The 21,825-nt window shown below is 50.2% G+C and overlaps 2 protein-coding genes and 1 non-coding gene across 3 annotated transcripts; 1 reads left to right on the forward strand and 2 right to left on the reverse strand.

The window, feature by feature from the left end:
* The first annotated feature begins 2,866 nt into the window (after window positions 1–2,866).
* LIAT1 (ligand of ATE1) lies at window positions 2,867–6,703 on the forward strand. The gene is made up of 2 exons (XM_047832969.1): window positions 2,867–3,174; window positions 6,139–6,703. The coding sequence occupies exons 1-2, from the start codon at window positions 2,958–2,960 to the stop codon at window positions 6,600–6,602; spliced, it is 681 nt and encodes a 226-aa protein (XP_047688925.1). The 5' UTR covers window positions 2,867–2,957; the 3' UTR covers window positions 6,603–6,703.
* Window positions 6,704–12,965: 6,262 nt separating this feature from the next.
* RFLNB (refilin B) lies at window positions 12,966–21,315 on the reverse strand. The gene is made up of 3 exons (XM_047833731.1): window positions 20,966–21,315; window positions 18,104–18,213; window positions 12,966–16,261 (listed from the first exon to the last, which is right to left on the reverse strand). Exons 1-3 carry the CDS (start codon window positions 21,179–21,181, stop codon window positions 15,931–15,933), a joined length of 657 nt encoding a protein of 218 aa, XP_047689687.1. The 5' UTR covers window positions 21,182–21,315; the 3' UTR covers window positions 12,966–15,930.
* TRNAK-CUU (transfer RNA lysine (anticodon CUU)) lies at window positions 16,870–16,942 on the reverse strand. The gene has a single exon. It is a non-coding gene; the product is annotated as a tRNA-Lys (tRNA).
* Window positions 21,316–21,825: the final 510 nt, after the last annotated feature.

Below are 21,825 nucleotides of genomic sequence, written 5' to 3' on the forward strand. Positions count from 1 at the left end.
CAGCATTTTAAATGTCTGCTTTCTTTTTTTTTTTTTTTTAATGTTTATTTATTTTTGAGAGAGAGAGAGAGAGAGAGAGAGAGAGAGAGCATACGCCAGGGAGGGCCAGAGAGAGGGGGACAGAGGATCCCAAGGAGGCTCCACACTGACAGCAGAAAGCCCGATGTGGTGCTCAAATTCATGAAGCATGAGATCGTGACCTGATCCAAAGTTGGACACTTAACCCATTGAGCCACACAGGTGCCCCATAATGTCTGCTTATCAAAAGACACTAACAAGAAAATAATTGACAAGCTGCAGACCTGGAAAAATATCTTTGCAGCCATAAAACTGGGAAAGGATTTATAGCCAAGACATGTAAAGAACTCTTACAAATCGACACTAAAAACATAAACATTCCAATTACAAAATGGGAAAAGACTTCAACAAACACTTTCACAAAGTAAGATACACAAATGGCCAATAAGCAGTTTAAAAAGTGCTCACTGGGGTTCCTGGGTGGCTCAGTCAGTTAAGCACCCGATTCTTGATTTCAGCTCAGGTCACGATCTCACAGTTTATGAGTTCCAGCCCCAAGTCGGGCTCTGTGTTGACAGCACGGAGCCCGCTTGAGACTCTCTATCTCCCTCTCTCTCTCTCTGCCCCTCCCCTGCTCACGCTCTCTCTCCCCAAATAAAGAAAAACATTTAAAAAATAAAAAATTACTTCTGAGGGAAATGGCATTTACAACCACAGAGAAATACAACTTCATACACACTAGTGATGAGGGACCATAAGGCAAGCTGAGGGCAAAGCACAAGCTAGCACCTCCCTCCCCCCAGGTGGGAGGTGCGTGATATTCCTCAGGCACCCCGGCTGCCCAAGGACAAAGGAAAGGAAAGAAAACAGATCACAGTCATGCAGGACATGAGTCTCCATCGGTTTACAAATACCTCAGTAAATTACAAGAAAAAGGCAATCTTATCAGTAGCCTCATCTCCAGAAACCTGTAGACTCAGATTCCTGGAGCCCCAACATCCCCCTTCCATAGTGATGTGGGAACAAAGGCAACAAGGAAACGGCAGGTAAAATTAAGTTTCCTTATAACCTGCTGCCCGTTGACAAACACTTGAGGCAAATACAGAGTAGAACACTTCTCCAGGAACGCCCTACCGTCCTAACGTTAATGTCTTACTAGAGGGAAAACTACCTTAGCTAGACAACAGCAAGGCCTCAGGCATCTTAGGCGTCCTCTTTAGTGTATCAAAGTCCCTCTGGAGGCCTCCCTTTTGTCTTTACCTCCCCCAATTCCATAGTATATAAGCAGTCACTCTACACGACACCAGCGCAGCTCTTTCTGCCCGCGGGTCCTGTCCCCGTGCTTTACTAAAATCACCTTTTTTCACCAAAGAAGTCTTCAAGAATTCTTTCTGAGTCATCAGCTCCGAACGCCACCACCCCCACCATCACCCCAAAACCTCATCACTAGAATGGCTAAAGTAGAAAGACTGATGTGCCGGTTACCTATTGGTGCGTATCTTATTACCCCAAAACTTAGTTTGGTCGACAACTACAATCGTTTTGTCTCTTACAGCTTCTTTGGGTCAGGAAGTCAGGATGGGGTTGGCTTCGTGAGGCTGGCCTGGGCTGGGGGTGGGAGGCGGTCTGCTGTTGCAGTGACACTACGGCTGGATGTGGAAAAGGGGGACTGGAGCAGCTGGGGCCTCTCTCTCTTCCTTCACATACTTTTACCGTCTCTCCGTGTGGTCTAGTTTGGGCTTCTTCCCAGCATGGCAGCCTCAAGGTATCAGACTTCCTTCCAGGGGGCTGAGGTCTCCAAGGCTAACATGGATGCTGCTGATTACTTTGCACTACCTAGCCAAGAAGCCACAGCCGCCCTTTCCTCCCATTCCATGGGTTACAAGTGAGTCAACCAACCCACCCACATTGAAGGGGCATGGACTTAGACTCTGTCTCTTGACGTGGAAGTGGTAGGAGGCTAGAAGAGCACAGGAGGATGAGAGATACTCTCGCACTCGTTTTTGGAAAACAACCTGTGGTGGATACGCTCGGCAAGAGAAGCAGATCACACCAGGCCTCGTAAGCCACACTAAAGTTCAGTCTTTTTTTGAGAGAGAGAGAGAGAGAGAGAGAGAAAGGGAGAGAGAGAGGAGCAGACATAGGCAGGGGACAGAGGATCCCTGTGCTGACAGCAGGGAGCCAAGAGAGCCTGATGCGGGGCTCGAACTCAGGAACTATGAGATCACGACCTGAGTCGAAGGCAGTCGCTCAACCGACCGAGCCACCCCTAAAGTTCAGTCTTGCTAGGTATTGTGATGGGGGGGCCCCCTGGAGGGTTTTAAGCAAGAGAGTGAAATTTAGCCAATTGTTTTGAAGAGTTCATTACAGCAGGTTGCGGGATAAAGAATTTGTGAGGAGGGTTTGGATGCAGAGAGACCATTTAGGTGGGAGGTCCAGAAGTTCAAGTGCCAGGCAGGACCGTGAGTCCAGCCTAGGTAAGGGCACAGGGAGAATGTCGGGGAAGGTTTCTGCCCGTCCAGCTGCTCTGTTCCAGGAGAACCATGGGGAAACAGGTTTGTTTGAGACGCGTTGGGCTTGCAAGGCCCGGGGGGACGTACCGAGACTGGAAGCTGGGAGATAAAAATTTAGTAGACAACCAACATTATTTTAAAAGGCACAGAAGTGAACGTGTGCGTCAGCCGGAGCTTTAGAATCTCTCTCCTCCTCCGGGACTCACCGCGGACGGGGCCAAGGTCTCACACAGACTGAAAGGCGCATGCGCACGCCTACTCCCACGGGCGGCCCCTGGGCGGCAGCTTCCTGCTTGCGCACGCGCGATGTGCGGCGGTCGCCATGGAGACGCGTGGCCCTGGGCTGGCGCTTAGCTCCTGCGGCCGCGGACTCGGCGGCCGCGGGTCTTGGGCTGCCCCAGGCGCAGGTGGCGGCCGGGAGGGCGGATGGACTGCCGCGGTGGGGCCGGGGCATCTGGGTACGGCGAAGAGGGCGAGGACGACGAGGAGAAAGAGGAGGAGGAGGAGGAGCGAGAGGGTGACCCTGCGAGCTCGCAGAGACCCAAACTGCCCCCCATAGCAGGCAACGCCTTAGAACTGAGCAAACAGAAGGTGAAGAAGAAAAGGAAGAAGAAGAAGACGAAAGGGTCGGGCAAGGGGGACGGTAAGAGGCGCAGCTAGCGCGGCAGCCTCAGCTCCCGTGCCAGAGTTTCTTTCTTCCTTTCTTTTTTTAAAATGTTTTAATTTGGGGCGCCTGGGTGGCGCAGTCGGTTAAGCGTCCGACTTCAGCCAGGTCACGATCTCGCGGTCCGTGAGTTCGAGCCCCGCGTCAGGCTCTGGGCTGATGGCTCAGAGCCTGGAGCCTGTTTCCGATTCTGTGTCTCCCTCTCTCTCTGCCCCTCGCCCGTTCATGCTCTGTCTCTCTCTGTCCCAAAAATAAATAAACGTTGAAAAAAAAATTAAAAAAAAAAAAAAGAAACAACCTTTTAAAAATAAAATAAAATAAAATGTTTTAATTTACATGTGTTTATTTTTGAGAGACAGAATGAGACAGAGCATGAGCGGAGGAGGGGCAGAGAGAGGAGACACAGAATCTGAAGCAGGTTCCAGGCTCTGAGCTGACAGCACAGAGCCTGATGTGGGGCTCGAATCCACCAACCTCCAACCTCGGAGATCATGACCTGAGCCGAAGTCAGACACTTCACCGACTGAGCCACCCACCCAGGCGCCCCTCCCATGCCAGGGTTTCTTCTCCAAGGTCACCTCTCCCCACTCCTCACAGAGATCTCTCATCTACTTGCAGGACCACTTTAGACCAGAAACAGAAACTCGCAAGTCCCAAACAGAGGTCCTCCCTCTTAACGCAACACAGTGATGCCCCAGCCCCACCCATAAAAACCATAGGTGTCCACAGAGACCCCAAATATCCTGCGTGGAGAATTCTCTACAGCCTTGGAGACCCTCTACCCCACAGAGACCCCCCACATAGCATTATTCCCACAGAGGGTCCCAGCTCCACACAGCAACTCAACTTTGCACGGACACCCTCTCAATTTCCTAATCCCTCAGCTGGAACTCAGAATCTTAAATATCCCCTCCTTGCCCACAGAAATTTCAAGCCCTCCTACAGAGATCCCCTCATCTACACACACACACACACACACACACACACACACACACACACACACTTTCCCCAATCCTAAAATACTAAGACACTAAGTGACCAACATGCTCAGAAATGCAGGCTTTTTGCCTTCTGTCTCGTGCTCGGGACACCTGCCCTAGATGTTAGACATCCTGTAAATATATATAAAGTATCTTTACTGCACAGACTGTCTTCTGCCCCCCCCCCCTTTGCCAGGGCCAGCCATCAGCCACACACACACCATCACACTAGTCACTGCTACATACTCTTATACTCCCCAACACCCTCAACAACAACCCCCTTATATCATTATAGTCACCAAATAAAACTCAAGTACAGATACCCCATCAGGCACAACCTTTCCCAGTCTACACATACACATGGGTCCTCTGCTACACACACACATTCATAAACCCCACCCCACCCCAGACACTTCCTGCACACATGTGACTCTACGCCCTCAGGTTCTCCAGCTTTATGGACACCTCTCATACATACACACAGCAACACATGCCACAACCCCACGGGCTACCTGTATCTCACAAATTTCCTCTCCCAGAACCGCCCATCCCCCTCGATTTCTCAACAGAGGCACTGAGCACCCACTTTATGGAGAGTGCAACTGTGACATGGAATGCACCTGCCTTTGTCACTTGTGTGGTCCCCCTCTGGGGACCGTCCTTGATCCTGGCACAGCAGCCCTGACCTGCAGCATGGTTAGTTCCTGGTTCAAGTTCCTGGGCCCTGGCCCGTTGGCCTGCAGAGCTGGTACCCCCTGGCAAGCTGGGGGCAGAAGGAGCGGCAGCCTTCCCCATGTCATCCTTGTATTTGGGGGAGGGAGCCATGGGAAGATTATAATGGCTCCTGTGGGTGGAATCTTCACAGAAAGGCAAGAAAGAAATTCTGGAGTTTAGGTCCAAAAGCCCCATGTGTATCTCCAAAACCAAACTGGGAAACTTCTTGTCTTTTTGGCTTCGCTTCTGACTCGAGACGTTGTAATGGCATATAACTCATACTGTCAGCAGGGGACACCGAGTTGTTTTTGGGGAGTAGGAAGATACAGAAATGCCCAGACAGGATTTTTTTTTCTTATTTTCTCTTGTTTTGGGAGGGATTTCTGTCTCCCCAAAAGTAGAAGGATGAGCTGATGAAAGAGCCATAACTTACAGTATTTTATATGAGTCTTCTACAATTCAGAAATGCTATTAATATAAGAAATATCAGCACAAGCCACGAAGCAGAAGTATTTCCCGGCTTGGCATAATATCGCTTTCCACAATCAGATGTAGGGAGCGTCTCTGTTGTTCTCATTTCTCCCATCATGAAGAAGTCTGCACTAGGGGTAGAGACTCCTGGAAGCGGAAGGTACCTCGATGTGCATGTGGAGCATGGTGGAAAGAACAGGGCACTGGGAGTCAGGCCTGTGTTCAAATCCTGGTCCTGCCACTCACTATGTGACGTTGCTTGAGTTAGACTTTTTTTTCTTATTTATTTATTTATTTATTTATTTATTTATTTAAAGAGCACGAGTAGGGGAGGGGCAGAGAGAGAGGGAGAGAGAGAATCCTGAGCAGGCTCCGTGCCCTCAGCACAGAGCCCGATACAGGGCTCGAACTCACAAACCATGAGATCATGACCAGAGCCAAATCAAGGGTCAGACGCTTAACGGACTGAGCCACCCAGGTGCCCCCGTTAAGACTTCTGGAGTCTCAGTTTCCTCAGCTGGAAAATAGGGCTGATAGACTTTATCCAGAGGACCTGGCCTACAGTATGTGCTCAATAAATGGTTCCTCCTCCCCGCAAAATGACCTGACGGAAAGCATAGAGCCAGTGCGTGTGTACAGGTTGGTGGGCTTGGCTAGCTGAGCTCTAGGTCCCCAGGGGCCTCCACCCCCTCACATCTTTGGTGACTCGGGCATCGCAACCGAGCAGGCGGAGGGCAGGAAGCAGGCTGACAATCGCTAACACCTTTCATCTGCTCAGCAGATAAACATCAGAGTCGAGGCCTGAAGGATCAGCAGCTGTCCTCATCCTTCCACGACATCTTAAGTCCCCGCAAAGATCCCGGCCTGAGACCAGAGCGCAAGCAGGACAAAGCTGAAAGCAAGCCCACGCCCCCTTACTCCTCCACTCGAAGTCTCCGCTCTGTCGCTGAAATAGAAGAGCACCTCGCCAAGCAGGTCAACGAAAGCCTGCGTTGGGATGGAATTCTCGCCGACCCGGAGGCAGAGAAGGAAAGGATTCGCGTATATAAACTGAACCGGAGGAAGCGGTACCGGCTCTTGGCCCTGAAGGGCCTCCACCCTGACCCGTGTGCCGAGGAGGACCCGGAGAGCCGACCCTACCTCCCGGAGATAGACGGTGGCCCCAACGGCAGGAAAGCCCACCACCCCGACCCCTTCTTCCGAGGCACCGTCACACATTCTGACCTGGCTCTGCCAGAGTGACCATCCACCCCCGACACCGACCGGCTTGCGCGTTGTCCTCCCCACAGGTTTACCCGTTAGAAAAGAATAATAAAAAGAAATCGGACCTCCGTCGGAAGGAAGCGGATGTCTGGTGTGTCCGGCGGGTCGGCCTCTCTCCTTCCACCAGGGCGTCCGAATCGCCCGGGGGAACCGCAGTCCCTTAACCAACGCAGTGTAATGGACAGAGCTGCTTCAGGATTTTTTGTTTCTTTCTCAGACGAGTTGGCATCTCTTTCTTAATTTCTCGTCGCAGATGTCTGTCATCTTCCCCTCAGAAAGAGAAAGTGTGTAGATGATCTCAGTTCTAAATCTTAAGCTAATTTAACGGGTAAAACACAGCATGCTTCTCTGGGCCCGAGAAAAGTGCCTCAAATATCCTGGAGCCTTTTTTTTTTTTTTTTTAATTACACACACTCCCTGCCCTGATGTGGTTGTCAAAATAACTGAGTTCCAGAACTCCAACCCTGGGAGATAATTATGAGAAGGCTCAAAAGGAATATTGCTTCTCTTCTAAATATGGTCCTCCCAGAGAGCAAATTGCTGGTTGCCAGAGGGGAAGGGGTGGGGGCAGGGGGGAAATGGGTAAAGGGGCCCAACTGCTCAGTGATGGATGGTAAGCACACTTGTGGTGGTGATCACCTTGTCGTGTGGGCAAATACTGAATTATAATGTACACCTGGAACGCCATAATGTTATATACCAATTTTATCTCACTTAAAAAATATATATATATTGTCCTCTAATCCCTTAAAACGGGATTTTAAGCAAAGTTCTGGAGGATTAAAAAGACCTTACTATGCTACTTGTCCTAAACTAATATCCTTCCCTCGCACAAGTATTTATTGAGTGAGGGCCATGTGTTGGGTTAGTTTGGGTTTTCCAGAAGCAGACCTCGAGACAAAGACCCCAATGCAACTAGATTATTTGGGGAGGTAAAGGAAAGGTCAGTAGAGAAGGCACAGGAGGGAAAGACCATCAGTCCAGGGACACTGTTAAACCAGTTTCCATACTGGGTAACTGGAGCTTATCCAGCCCGAGAGTGAGGGAGCTGGGCTGTTATACTGCCCATAGGCATTGGCTGAGGTGTGGTGCTGGGAGGGGGGGGGGGGGGGTTAATTTCCTGTCGTTTCCAGCGTGCCAAACGTGTGGGCCTTGAGGCCTACTTCCCTTGGGGGCACGGGGATCACCCTCAGGCACAAAGATGCAGCCCTCGAGAGGGGTCCAAGGGATAGGGTAGTTTCTATGCAGCGTAGTGTAGGGCCCAAGAGGGTCAGAGCGGAGGTCTAAGATCAGGTCCCTGCCTTCTGAGGAATTAAAGACCTGCAGTGTACTCAGGAAACGTTGAAAGCCAATACAAAACATCACAATGCCTTTTTGAAAGTTAAGCACAAGTGGTCATCTTGGTCCCTGTTAGCCCCAGCTGACCGAGCAGCCTTCTTCGTGCCTTAAACGGCTGCTTACTGAGTTTTCACGTTTGGAAGAGGCCTGTCCTCCCCTGGAGAGCCCCCCTGGCAGGGGCCCTCGAGCAGACAGCAATGGCCCCCTCTGCGTGGCCATCCAGGTTGAAGGGCAACCATGGAATCACGTGAAGGGAACATGGGCTTTGGCGCGGCCCCAAGGGGGGGAGGACAGGGGACGTGCGTTAATGCTCAGCCACAGGACCTTGCCCGACACCCCAGTGCTCAAGGTGAAGACAGCAGAGGGTGGAAAGCTGGGCTGCACCTCCCATGGTGTTCGGGTCAGCCACAGTGTGCCTGAGGGAGTGCGGCGCACGGAAGGGTCTGTGGCCTCAGGATGTCTTGGTCGCTTTGCATTAGGGCTTTCTTTCCGTGGGTGGTGAGAGTGGGGATGGCCTGTGGTCACCTTTCTGCTATGAGACAGTCTGGCATAGTGGTGGAAATGAGGAGTTCTGACGTCAGAGCTGAATTTCTCTCTTTCCCACTATATGTGCGGGCTGTGTCACCTCGGGCACACGGAATGGCCTCTCCAAGCATGAGTCACCGTATCTGGAAAGAGGGACGCAGATACCTACCTCAGTGCCATGAGAATCACATGCGATAATTGCGTAGGGCATTTGGCATAGCGCCTCGCCCCCTGGGAAGCACGCAATCCACAGTAAGAGTTTTGGCGATGATGTTTTGGGCCGGGGTAACTCCGCAGCTGTTGGAGAGACCGGCCTGGTGCTGGTGTAGAGCTCCACCTCATCAAAGGGCGAGCTTCACAAAGAAATGGGGATTCAGTGGCTGGCCAATTCAAAGAAGCCACAAAACAAATTCCTGGGGTGCAGCCAAGAGGGAATGTGGGAGGAGTGAAGCCAGGGTCTCAGAGTCTGGTGTTTGGGGGGCCTTGGGGCCGAACAAAAAAGTGCCTACTTGGAACTTGGAACCTTTTTATTACGAAGTGGTTTTCCATCTTGTGAATATACGCCACAGACATTTCAGTCACTGTGAAATGGACACATAGCAGTTACCTCATATGGCTCTTGTGAATAAAACTGTCATGAGTGTGCTCCTTTTTGGACACGTTTTCATTTCTCTTGGATAACTATCTCCTGGTATTTCGTTGTGGTTTTATTTGGCATTTCCCTGACATCTAATGATGTTGAACACCTTTTCATGTGCTCATTTTGCATCCATGTATCTGCCTTTGTGAAGTGTCTGTTCAAGTCCCTTGCCCATTTAAAAAATATGTATGTATTTTTAATGTTTATTTTTGAGAGAGAGAGAGAGAGCGTGTGAGCAGGGGAAGGGCAGAGAGAGAAGGCGAGAGAATCCCAAGCAGGCTCTACACTGCCAGTGCAGAGCCCGACGTGGGGCTTGACCCCACAAACCGGGAGATCATGACCTGAGCTGAAATCAAGAGTTGGATGCTCAGCCGACTGAACCATCCAAGTGCCCCCATCGCCCATTTTTAACAGGGTTGTTCATCTTTCAATGTTGACTGTAGGAGCTCTTTGTATATTCTGGATATAAGTCCTTTGTCAGATGTAAATCTTTTTTTTGTCTGGATTACCTTTTATTTTCTTAAAGGAGTCTCTGAAGAACAGAAGTTTATATATAGAGAGAGTTTGATGTATCTTTTCTTCAGATTTTCTATTTCATTGTGTCAATTGGGTAAGATAAGTTTGTCAAAGGAATTTCCCCTTTTTAACTAAGCTGTCAAATTCATTGGCATAAAGGTGTTCCTAATATTACCTTAGTATACTTTCGGTGCCTGTGAGATCTGTATGCAAATCATGGCATTGGTAATTTGTGCTATTTCTCGATCAATCTACGAGTGGGAACTGCCCCACACAGTTACTGATAATTGGGGTTACTTCAGGGTCCCCTTTTTGTTCTTTTAGCCTGCTGACACCTGTGTGATCAATCCTCTGTATGAAATCCCCTCTGCTGGAAATATCTAGTATGATTTGGGCCTTGCTGACTGGACTCTGATTGTCATACATGGTTTATACCAGCATTTCTTAAAGTGCATTTCAAAAAACATTAGTGCTATGTTTTTTAGTCCTTCATTAGTCCATGAAATGCTCATGGGTCCTCTGGTCCAATGAGTTTAGAATATTCTGCAAACTAGATTTTCCCTATTGAAGATTCTCCATCCACATTATCATATTAAAGGCTAGGGTAGTTTATTGCACAGCAAATATTTACTCCTCCCACATTCATGGGGGAAGTATGGTTCCCTGACCCACTGATGTTAGGTTTGACCATGCAACTTGCTTTGGCCAATAGAACATGCATGGAAGTGACTGGGTGGCAGTTCCTAGTGCAAACTTTAAGAGGTTTTGTATGTTTCTACTTGCTCCTCTGGGATCTTTTGACCTCTTGCATGAGAAGAATGTGCCCCAGATAATCTCTCTAGCCTGCTTCAGAGACAAGTGGAATGAACCTGAACTCAACACCTGACCTTGGGCAGAACTGCCCTGTCAGGCCTATAAACTTTTACACAAGAAATTAATGCGGCTGTGTGCCACTGCGATTTTGTGGCTGGTAAGCAGCAAAAGCTGACTAATGCAGGTGTTCTAAACACTAGCGGTTTTGTTTTGTTTTGATATTTATTTATTTTTGAGACAGAGAGAGACAGAGTGCTAGTGGGGGAGGGGCAGAGAGAGAGGGAGACACAGAATCCGAAACAGGCTCCAGGCTCTGAGCTCTCAGCACAGAGCCTGATGAAGGGCTCAAACCCATGAACTGTGAAACCATGACCTGAGCCGAAGTCAGGTGCTTAACCAACTGAGCCACCCAGGTGCCCCACTAATGTGGGTGTTCTAAAGAGCCCTGCAATGAACATATTTGGTATTTTCGGCTTTTCATTTTCCCAAACTTATTTTTTTTTTAATGTTTAATTCATTTATTTTGAGAGAGAGAGAGCAGTAGAGGGGCAGAGACAGAGAGAAAGAATCCTAAGCAGGCTCCATGCTGTCGGCATTGACAAGAGCCCAGTGTGGGACTCGATCTCATGAACTGTGAGATGATGACCTGAGCTGAAGCCAAGAGTTGTACGCTTAACTGACTGAGCCACCCAGCACGCCTTCCCAAACTTATTTGATCACAGAACCTCCTTTTGGTCCATAGAAAGAACTCTGGGAAGTAGTGTTATGCACAAAACACTTTGTAGTGATTATACTCTAAAACAAAATTATTAGAATTTAATTTTGAGGGTCACCTGGGTGGCTCCGTCAGTTAAGTGTCTAACTTCGGCTCAGGTCACGATCTCACGGTTCACGGGTATGAGCCCCGCGTCGGGCTCTGTGCTGACAGCTCAGAGCCTGGAGCCTGCTTCAGATTCTGTGTCTCCCTCTCTCTCTGTCTCTCCCCTGCTCGCACTCTGTCTCTCTCTCTCTTTCTCTCAAAAATAAATAAAACATTAAAAAATTTTTGAAAAGAGGCGGTTTTTTTTGCAATATGATTTGTTACCTAATCAATAAGGTCATTCATTTTTCGCATTTCTGGGAAGTATACCAAAAAGGCTTCCTAAGATTTATATTATTAGGGGTGCCTGGGTGACTCAGTCGGTTAAGCATCTGACTCTTGGTTTTGGCTCAGGTCATGATCTCACAGTTTCGTGAGTTTGAGCCCCACATTGGGCTCTGTGCTCTCCCTCTCTCTCTGCCCCTCCCCCATTCATGCTCTGTCTCTCTCTGTCCCAAAAATAAATAAACGTTGAAAAAAAAATAATAAACTTAAAGTAAAAAAAAAAAAAGATTTATCATATTGTTAATTACACCTACTACTTTTTCCCTTGAGATACCAGCTTAATCTGATATTCTCAGAAAGATACTTTTTGAGGGAAAAGTGAAATATTAATTTCAACATGTATTTGCTTCTCTCTACACACACACACACGTACACAATTATAGCTTTAATCTTACTTTAAATATTTTTCCAACAAAACCTTGAAACTGCTATTAGCTCATTCATTTTATGGGAAATTTACCCTATATAACCTAAGTGGCAATATCAGTTCTTGTTGTCATCCCTACCAGCCAAATTAGACTTCATTTCTGTTAAAAAGAGACTGGCTTTAAATATATATACGTATGATAATATAGAAATGATAACATGCATTCCTGGGACATACTTGAGTTGTAACTCGAGGACTAACAGATAAGGCACAGAGCCTTGCCGTGAATTTGACACTTGAATGAAATAATACGCCTTCACATTTCTTATCAACTCTCTTCTTATCAACACTTTGCCCACAGGGACTTTCCTTCAGGGAAGGCAACAGTCTGAGATTGAAGAGACTGTGGGTATTAAATGAATAGTGTTATCACTTCAACTGCCTCACTTTATGAGACGTCGGAAGGAAGAACTTCCCAACACAGGCCAATCTTGCTTCTGCTACCATACTTCGTTCTTGACGAAATTATGTGTAGTACAATGACAGACGTGAATCCCTCCAGTGGGGTTTTGGTGCCCCGATACCGAGGTTTCTGTCCCTTTGTCTAGTGCCTATGGGTTTTTCCAGCCCAGAGCAACATCCCACCATACAATTAAGATGTGTTAGACTAACACGTGTATTTCTTCTGCAAAATGGGAGAGAGGCAACTTGAAAGGGGAGGTGGGGAGGAAGGACTGGCGCAGTCACAGCTGCAGGGCAGATGGGTTTCAGGAAAGAGTACACATTGACTCTGGGAACAAATTCTTTAAAACTGCGTGTGCCGAGGGGTCCCTGTGAAATCTTCTTGTACGCCTAGGGGAATGCATACTCCCGACAGAAATGTGATATGATTAAAGCACAATCACGTCTTAAAATTTCTCAAGTTGAGGAGCTGTTCTTCTCACGTTTCTTCACCAAAACATTACAATTTTACTTTAAAAAAAGAGAGGCATCTCTAAGTTTTGTTTCTTTAAAGATAATTTATTGTTAAATGAAGAAGTCACAAAGCAAAATGGAATGGGACAGATGTCAAGATAAATTGAAAAAGTAGTTTTTGTCAAATGCTCTTCTGGATCTCCTAAGGTTAGAAACAGGAAAAGAGTTGAATGAAAAGGTAATCGTTCTTTTTAACAGGTCTGAATTTGAAAAGAAAACAACTTTTGTCCGAAAATACAAATCCGCTTTATTACATGAAAGCTATAAGTTAAGAGACTGAGAAAAAAGACTTTTTTTTTTTTTAAGTAGGCTCCACGCCCAACGTGGGGCTCAAATTCACGACCCTGAGATCAAGAGTCGCGTGCTCTTCCTACTGAGCGAGCCAGGTGCCCCAAAGACTTTTTACTTAATAAGTAAACTGTATCTCTCAGATATGCTTAGGAATGTTTGGTTTTAATGAGCAAGTTTTAGAAATCATTGCTTCCACCTTGTAAACTCACACAAATCCACCAAAGATCAACGTCATTTATTCACCAAAGTGTCCCATCACATCTTCATATGCTTCCTTTCTTGCAACTTGCAGAAAGCAGGTATGAAGAAAAAGAGAAGGTGAGAAAGATCTACAGTTGGTTCCCTAGTGAATAACTTAAAACCTGCTTTTCCATTTGTATTACACATTCACAATCGATCCCTTCTACTTACTTTATTGATACATTTCAGATTCTCTCCACACCTAGAATGATTTTCCCGAACTTAACCCAACCCCCAAAACAAACAAGTCTCGTATGGACATCTCAAAGCGCGGCTGTGCTCAAAGGCTATGTTCTCCCACATGTCTCTCCTGCCATGCTGTCCACAGTACTGTTCTGAGTTCATTCAAGTGTCCCCACTGGGCCAGAGCAAAGCCTTGGGAATTCTCTTAACATAACTTAAAAATTACATTTACCACTTGTCTTCAATGATAAGATTATGAAATCAGAGAGGAAAATTCGTGTTTGTCAAGAAATGCCAGGTAATTTTCCAGAAGCAGACAGTACTTGTTACTCTGCATGACGGAGCAGGGTGTGGAATCCCAGGGGGCCCCTTTACGGGTTCCAGCTCAACTTCGCTACGGCACACTCAGGACCATGGACCCGACCACGGGTTCCACCGAGAGATGCGTCCAAACAGGGGCACGACAGACTAAACATTGTTAAAGCTGAAGAGGACACCGGACAGATTGTCTCGAGGGGCTTCTGATAACGTTAAAGGAGAGTGATTATCAGCACACCTGCTCTCCTCAGAACAAAGGTCCCTGCTGTGGCTCCAGGGTACTTACAGAGTTGTCAATTTCGCTCTCAGGACACACAGAAACCATCCACAGAAACCCAAAGATACAGTGGGAATCCGGATTTACGATACCCTATAACCCTCGAGCACATGAGAGAACGTGGTTGTATTCAAAGGAAATATCCGTGGAATGTTCTTTCCAATAATGGAAGAGAAAAAGCCATCTGCCACCTTCTTCACTCAAAAACCTCAGGGAGAGGCAGGAAGAAGTACACGCTGGGGCAGGGAGGAGGCAGGATGGGCAGGGAGCCGAAGCCAGAGACAGCCTGGCCCACCGCACCCTCCGGCCCATCGGCCATTTCTGCTTCTGAGGCCAGTTCAGCCGAATTCACGAAGTGTCTTCCGTCCGCACCTAATGCCCTGATTGTCACTTACACTAAAATAAGCACTTTCGAGAAATATGTACCATCGCGACAGTGCCCGGGTTTTGGAGTTTGACTTGTGACATTAACCCCTATCCTGAAGTCACCCTTCCTTCACCCGGAGGGGGTTGGAGTGATTTTCTTGCTTTTGGGCTTAGACCTAAGGCACTGGTGGAATTCTCTGCAGTGTGGACGCCGTCAGTCAAAGTCTGAAAAGCAGTTGACCCAGGATCCCTGGAGAGAGGACAACCATCCTGATGAAGCAGATTACCAGAAACATCTACCTCTGTCCCCTCCCAGACAGCGGCAAGTCCTAGGTGTGGCCGTCCATTCCACTGTGAGCAAAACTCCCTCGTGGAATCCCCAAAAGTAGTTTCCCTAAGCATTCTTTAAAAATGCTGTTTCTCTCAAAAGGGCCCTCTGCTATGTTTTGCCTTATGAAAAAATAGGAAAGTATTTGGAAACCCCAAAATACATATCAGGAGAGTTACACAAGCCTGTGGACACATTACCAGATGCCAAGGGTTCAAGGCGCTTTGCCAGAGCCCAAGCTTGGAACTAATGGGTGGAAGGAATAAGAACAAAGCCGTTGCTCTCAAATTGGCCAGTTTGACCTGACTCTCCTGAAGAGGTGAGAACAGGGTGAAACTTTCTTTCTTTCTTTCTTTCTTTCTTTCTTTCTTTCTTTCTTTCTTTCTTTCTTTCTTTTAAGGCAACTTATATTGTGGTTTGGGGTTTTTTGATATCATGAAAAAGATTTCGAGAATTCCGAGAGTTTTGGTGAACAGGAAATACAAATGGAAATGGAAAAAAAAATACGGCATGAAGCTCGGCTCTCCACAGATTGAACCCATATGGATGTCACAGCTCACTGAATTAGCACCGCTTTCAGGGAAGACACCTCAGGCTGAAATGTCTCCAAACTCACTTTTTCCGTCCCAGAGACTTTCTCCACGGTCTTCCTCAGGCCAGCTGACCAATAGAAGAGCTCGCTCCTCCCTCCCTATTTCAAACTGGGGCCGTTTTCCTTTTGCTTCAGTTGGCTTCCTGTTTTCTCATCAGATTGAGACTTTGGGGAAACCAGGCAGCAGCAAACTAACAATATACTCCTTTTGAAAAAAATTTGACCATTTGTATAAACCAAATTCTCTCAATGGTTCTAATACGATGCCGTGACATTTTTTTCCTTCCCCGGGCTGGGCTTAGAGGTGTCTCTAGGTCAGACTCCTCTGGGGCACGAGCCACGAGCCACACTCGAGGGCAAGGGAGGAGCTGGTCCAACCCCACCCAGGCTTGAGTCAGCACTCGTCCGAGAGGCAATCACTGCCCAGGAGCTCTGTGGCTTCGAGCTCCACGCTGGACAGGAATCTCCTCAGTGTCTTGCGGCAGTTGTAATCCAGAGTGGTGGTGTAGACGGTCTTGGGGTACTTGGGGTAGACGATGGTGGTGCTGAGGAAGCGGGTGGGCTTGTGGCGGGGTTCGAAGCGCACCTCGGCCTTATAGTTGCGCCACGTGCAGTTGGGGATGCAGGTGACTGTCTGGCTGCAGGAGGTCACTGCCAGGCCCAGGGGCAGGTGGACATCGTCAATGAAGTGCCTCTCTGAGTCGTACTTGACCGAGGAAGTGTACCTGGGAGGGAGATATAAGGCAGCACGAAGCCGTTCCCCTTGAGCTTGGGGCTCAGGGGTCCCTACCGTGACCTTGATCCTCTCGTGTGGTGCAAACCTTGAGATGTGGCTACTCTGGTCAGAAGCAGCAAGGAGCTGAAGCACTTACTGTGTGGTACAGTTCTAAGCACTTCACTTCCAGGATCTAATTTAACTGAACCAACTACCCTGGGAGAGAAAACGGAGGTGCAGAGGTCAAGGTCACAGTGGGAGTGAGTAGTGGGGCTGGGGTTTACATGCAGGTGTGCAAGATCCCAAAGTTTACCCTGCACGCACTATTTCCCTTTGCGGGCCGCAGCCCCTAGAGTCCAAGAGTTTTGGTGAATTTAAGCTAGGAGAGCCTGGTCACCTTACTTCCCCAAGCCTTGGTTCCTCTTTCTGCAAAAGGTGCCCAATAAGAACGGGGCAGAGTATTAACACGCAGCAAGTGCTGTTGGTGGTATAACAAGGTGGATTCTACCTTTACTAGGGGTGAATGGTTTGTATTCTCTGTCCCCTGAAGTCACCATCAGCTTGCTTGCTTGCTTTATTCCTTCCTTCCTTCCTTTCTTTTTTTTAATGTAAGCTTTATGCCCAACGAGGGGCTTGAACTCACAACCCTGAGATCAAGAGTCACACGCTCTACCGACTGAGCCAGCCAGGCACGCCCACCATCAGTTCTTTAATGAGAGGATGTCGGAACCCAGGAATCCTGAATGTTGGTTATGGAAGTTCAGTGATACCAAGTACTTGTACTTGGTCCAAACTTGGCCTTCGGTTTGGAGACCCCCTCAAACCAGAGACTCCGATATCTGACCTTATCAATCAAAGCCAATTACAGTCTTGCTTTCTATAAAATAAATTAACATCCATATTCTACTTTTTTTTTTTTTTAAGTCCTTCTTTGGTAACTTGGAACCTACCTTTTTTTTCTTTTCTTTTTTTTTTCTTAAATGTAAGCAAAGCATTAGTTCATTTTACTGAGTAATTATGGCAGCTTCATAGATCTTGAAATAAGAATGAGCATCACACAGCATTACCCACACCAGTGCCCCCTACCCACCGGTCAGGGGGTAAGAATTAGCATTCTTTTCGATGGAGAGGGTGAAAACACGTATTCTCCTTAGGCAAGTAGGTTAGAGGCTGGTGGAAGCTAATGTCATGAAGTCATGTCCTCATTTTGTTCAAAATACAAACTCCCCAGGAATAAAGGACTGACCCGCTCACCTCCCAACTGGTGAGCCACCTTTGTTCCCCATAAAAGGGCCCTTTGTACTAAGGGAACTGAGACTCCAGCAAAAAACCCACCAGCTACCAAAAGTAAAATTCCTTTCTCTGAAAAGACAGATCTTTAACAGAGGCTCTCAGTGAATCTCTGCCCCCAGGTAATCCTGGATGAGATAAATTCCCAAAGGAAGAATGGTACTTTCAGATTGCAAGTGAAATTGTAATTGGAGACAAGGTTATTGCACCTTGAGGCAGGGGTGGGGAATGGGGGTGGGGGGAGCAGCTTCTGAAAGGGGAATTATTTTATTACAAAATTGTAAATATCTGATGGTCATGATACACAAAGTGCAAAAAGCAAGGGGCGGACTTTATGTATAACACGATCTTGTTTTTATTTTAAGAGCTGTGTCTATGTATTTAATTGGTGAGAATACACAAAGAAATCCGAAATGGTACCCAATAAACTATGAAAAGTCTTTGGCACACTTTTGTGGTTAACTCATTTTTTTTTTTTTTTTTTTAAATAACAAGCATTACTTTCTGGACCAAAACATGAAAAGTGACAAAATCCAATCAGACCAGGGCCTGCTGTATTTACCTTACTTCTGTCGGTGGTAAGGGGTCAAACTCCACTCCTTCGCCAAAGGACAGGGGGCAGAGCCTTGGCGAGCAGGCGAAGGCCAGGGGGCTGGGGACAGACGCTGGATTCTGTGAGGATGGAGAAGGCAGTTAGACCACAGGCCAGTCTGACGCATCCCCCACAGAGGTCCTGGCTCTGAGCTTCCTCCTGATGGACCCGACTGTGATCTGTGTCCTCCTCCTGGCAACGATGCCGGAGAAGGGCTGCCCCACAGCACGGGAAGAGCTCTGCATGGGGAGCCAGGAAATCTGGGTCACATCCCATGCCCTGTCACTTTATCTGCACACCAAGGGGATGCCCCTTTCCATCACTGAGGTTTTGTGAAAGGCTGAGGAGCTCAGTGTCACAACCTTGGTGAGACCCTGGGGCTGCTGCGTCATCGCACGGCAAGGCGATGAGAAAACCTCGATGAACTGGGGCCTCACTAACCAGAACCCTCAATTACGTGTACCCCAACGCTGTCATTGTCTCAGCAATACTTCAGAAAAGGCCAAAACAAAACTAAACTCTACCAGGAATTTTTTCACACTGGAAGATTCCAACTTCCCCGCCGCCTTCTCTGCCTCTGGGACTGCTAGATTTACACCCAACGAAGATGCAGAGATCCATAAACTCACTGGTAAGATGAACACCCCAAAGGTCTCGACCCCACCTTTCACCATTCAGAAACCAGAGCACGGCATTCCTGGAGGTTAACGGGCTTCTAGCCTGCACCAAGCCCCGAACTTTGATTCATCAAGTAGCCTGAGTAAGGGGGACAGTCCCGTCCTAGACACGGGGGCTACTTTTCACCCGATTTGACTGGAATTGGGCTTCTGTGTTAAGTGTTCACGGGAAGCAGCCTTTTGGAGTCCCGGGTTTACAAGCGATCTGTCATTTTCTCTGCCTAATTTGAGAGTAGAAGCCACACTCCGGCCAGGATGTGGAGGTGGCGGCCCGGCCCCCACATCTTCCAGGATGGAGAAGGAAGCAGACATTTTTAGAAGGTAGGCTCTAAGACGGTTATCATGTTACCCAGGCAGAGTGTCAAGTGAGGGTGTAGGGTGGAAACACCAAAGTCAAAGGGGACCATGGTAGGTGAGGGAGGGGCAAAGGGTCCAGCTCCTGAACTGGGGTGGAGAGCTTAAGAAGCCTTGGCTGGGGGAGGGGCTGTGGTTGGGAACTAAGGTCCGTGGGCGAGGGGGGGGAGGGGCAGGGGAAGGTGTGGGCATTGGCTGCTGCAGAGCTGCGGAAACAGCCCCCAAGTGGTGGCAGGGAGGCCTACTCTGTCCCCAGCTCTCCTCAACCCAGGGAGCGCCTTCAGGCAGTGCTGAGGGCGGCAGGACGCAGGATGACGGGGAGTGGAGGTGTTCAACTCTTAACACTCACACTGCAGCCAGGAATCCACACAAGCACTCAGTTCTCTTGCCCCTGCCTTGCCTTCTCAGCTGCCTCACCCTGCCCACTCAACAGACACTCCCTGAGCACACCCCTTGGCCCAGGTCCAGGCTGGGGACGGTGCACGCAGCAGGAGTTCCAACAGACGCTTGAACAAGGTGCCGCCAGGGAACGGGGACCACGCCACTGATTTGGCCTGGCTCAGGGAAGCATCGAGGAAGGCTTCCCAGAGGAGGTGACAAGTTGAGCTTGAAGGGCCAGCAGAGCTCTGATAGGTCAAAAAGGCAGCTGGGTGTTGGGGGAGGTTGGAGGGGATGGGCTCGGAGGGAAAAAACATGCCAGGTAGAGGGAGCAGCATCGGAGGCACCAATGCATGTATCTGCCTAAGGTCAGGGGTATGCCGGACAGCAAGGGTTCTGAAGGCCAAGTTGAAGCAAGTGCTGCCTTCCAACGGAAATGAGAGAGTACACGGAGGTCTCTGAGACAGGGTCAGTGGGGCAAGAATTCCACGCCCATGAAAGTGCATAGGTCTTTAAGGAACAGCAGGAGCCACTGACAACTCCACCCCCCCCCCCCACCCGGGAGAGGCTGTAAATACCCATCCCCAAGGGGAAGGGAGGGGGGCTGAGAGCCCCACTTTGGGCCTTGGCTCTAGGCAGGATGTGGCTTCCCATGAGCTCTAGGGAAAGGCAATAAACACCACCTGAGTGATTCCTGAGGCAAAAAAGTCTAAGTGTTTTTTCTTTAAATACAAATTTTGAAATAAAAGAAAAGAACTCCTTTTTGAAAGTTTCCTCCCACCCATCTAGAGTCAGACAGAGGTTGGGTGACAGGACAAGGTGGGGGAGGGGACACCAGGAGGCCAGAAGCTCATGGGGTAACTTTTCTCAAAGGCTGTCTTCCACGCCACTGACATGGTCCCCAAAGGCTGCCCGCCCCCTTGCTCCCTGAATCAGGGAGCTGAAGCACACCCTTCTCCCCCAAGACCAGCCAGGAGGAGCCAGGCCCTCGGGAGGCGCCCCCCGGTAGGGGCAAAGCCGGGTGGGGGCGGGTGGCGGAGGTGCCAGGCCCGCAGTACGGAGGAGGCTGGGGTTCCTTCTCCGTGTCCCGGGCCCCTCTCCGGCCGGACCCGGGCGGGAATGTGGCCGAGTTGTAGACTCGCAGTCCCGGGGGCCGCCACCCCGAAGAGAGGAGGCGGCGGCGCGCCTCTCCCGGGGCTCCCGCGCCTCCCAGGCGATGACAATTTTCCAGCCACCGGCTCCAGCTGGCCAGGCTCTCGCCGCGCTCCCGCCCCGGGCTCCCGGCGATGGCCACGCCGTCCCGACGGGCGGGTGGCGGCGCCGACAGCGCGCCCCGAGCGGGCCGGCGGGGCTGGCCGATGGCCCCTCGGGAACCGGCTGCGGGTGGGATGGGGAGGGAAGGGGCCGGAGCGGAGCCACTCACCGGGGCTGCTGGGGTCGCCACCGCGTCGGGCTCCAGGGTCCCGGGTGCCGGCGCGCGCTCCCCGCCGCTGCCACCGCCCCCGGCCGCCGCGAGCCCCCAGTGGCTGGGGCTGGGGCTGGGGGGCAGCCCCGAGTCCGGACTGTCCAGGACGCCGTCGCCCTTCTTCTTCGTGTCCACGAGCTCGGGCACATCCTGCAGGCTCAGCCGGCCCACCATGGCTGTGAGCGCGCCGGGGCCGGGGGCCGCGGGCGAGCGAGGGGCGCGAGGAGCTCACACGCGGGCCGGGGCCGCTGCCCGCCCGGCCGCCCTCCTTGCCGGCTGCCCGTGCGCCGTCCGGGTCTCGCCGGCAGCCGCGCTCCGGGCCCCGCCCTCCGCCCCGCCCCGCCCCGCCCGGCGCGCGGGGCCCGACCCGCACTGGCCCAGCTGCGAGCCTCGGCGCCAGGGGCCGCTGCGCTCCCGCCTTGCGTCGCCCGCGCGGCGCTCCGCACCGCAGCCCGGCCCGCCCGCAGCTGCCGATCCGGGCGTGCCGGCAGCGCCGGGCGGGCCTCGCAGCGGGAGGAAAGGCGCCCCGGCCCCGACCGGCCCCGCGCCCCGCTACAGGTGCTGGAGCCTGCTCGCCCCAGGCTCCCGATGGCGCCTTGTTCCCTGGCCTTGGCCCCGCAGAGCCCGGCGGGCGCTAGTCCTGGCGGTCGGGGGAGCCAGAGTTGAGCCCCGGCCTGTAGAGAGGCCTGGGGAGCCGGCCGAACCCAGCGAGCAAACAACTGGAAATTATTAATAGTTAATGCTCTTCGTATGGCTCCAGCCGCCTCTTGGCTCAGCAGGGCGGGCTCTCAGTGTGTCTCTGGCTCTCATTTCTGCCC

This window comes from Prionailurus viverrinus, chromosome E1 (genome assembly GCF_022837055.1).
Source record: "Prionailurus viverrinus isolate Anna chromosome E1, UM_Priviv_1.0, whole genome shotgun sequence".
Classification (NCBI taxonomy): domain Eukaryota; kingdom Metazoa; phylum Chordata; class Mammalia; order Carnivora; family Felidae; genus Prionailurus; species Prionailurus viverrinus.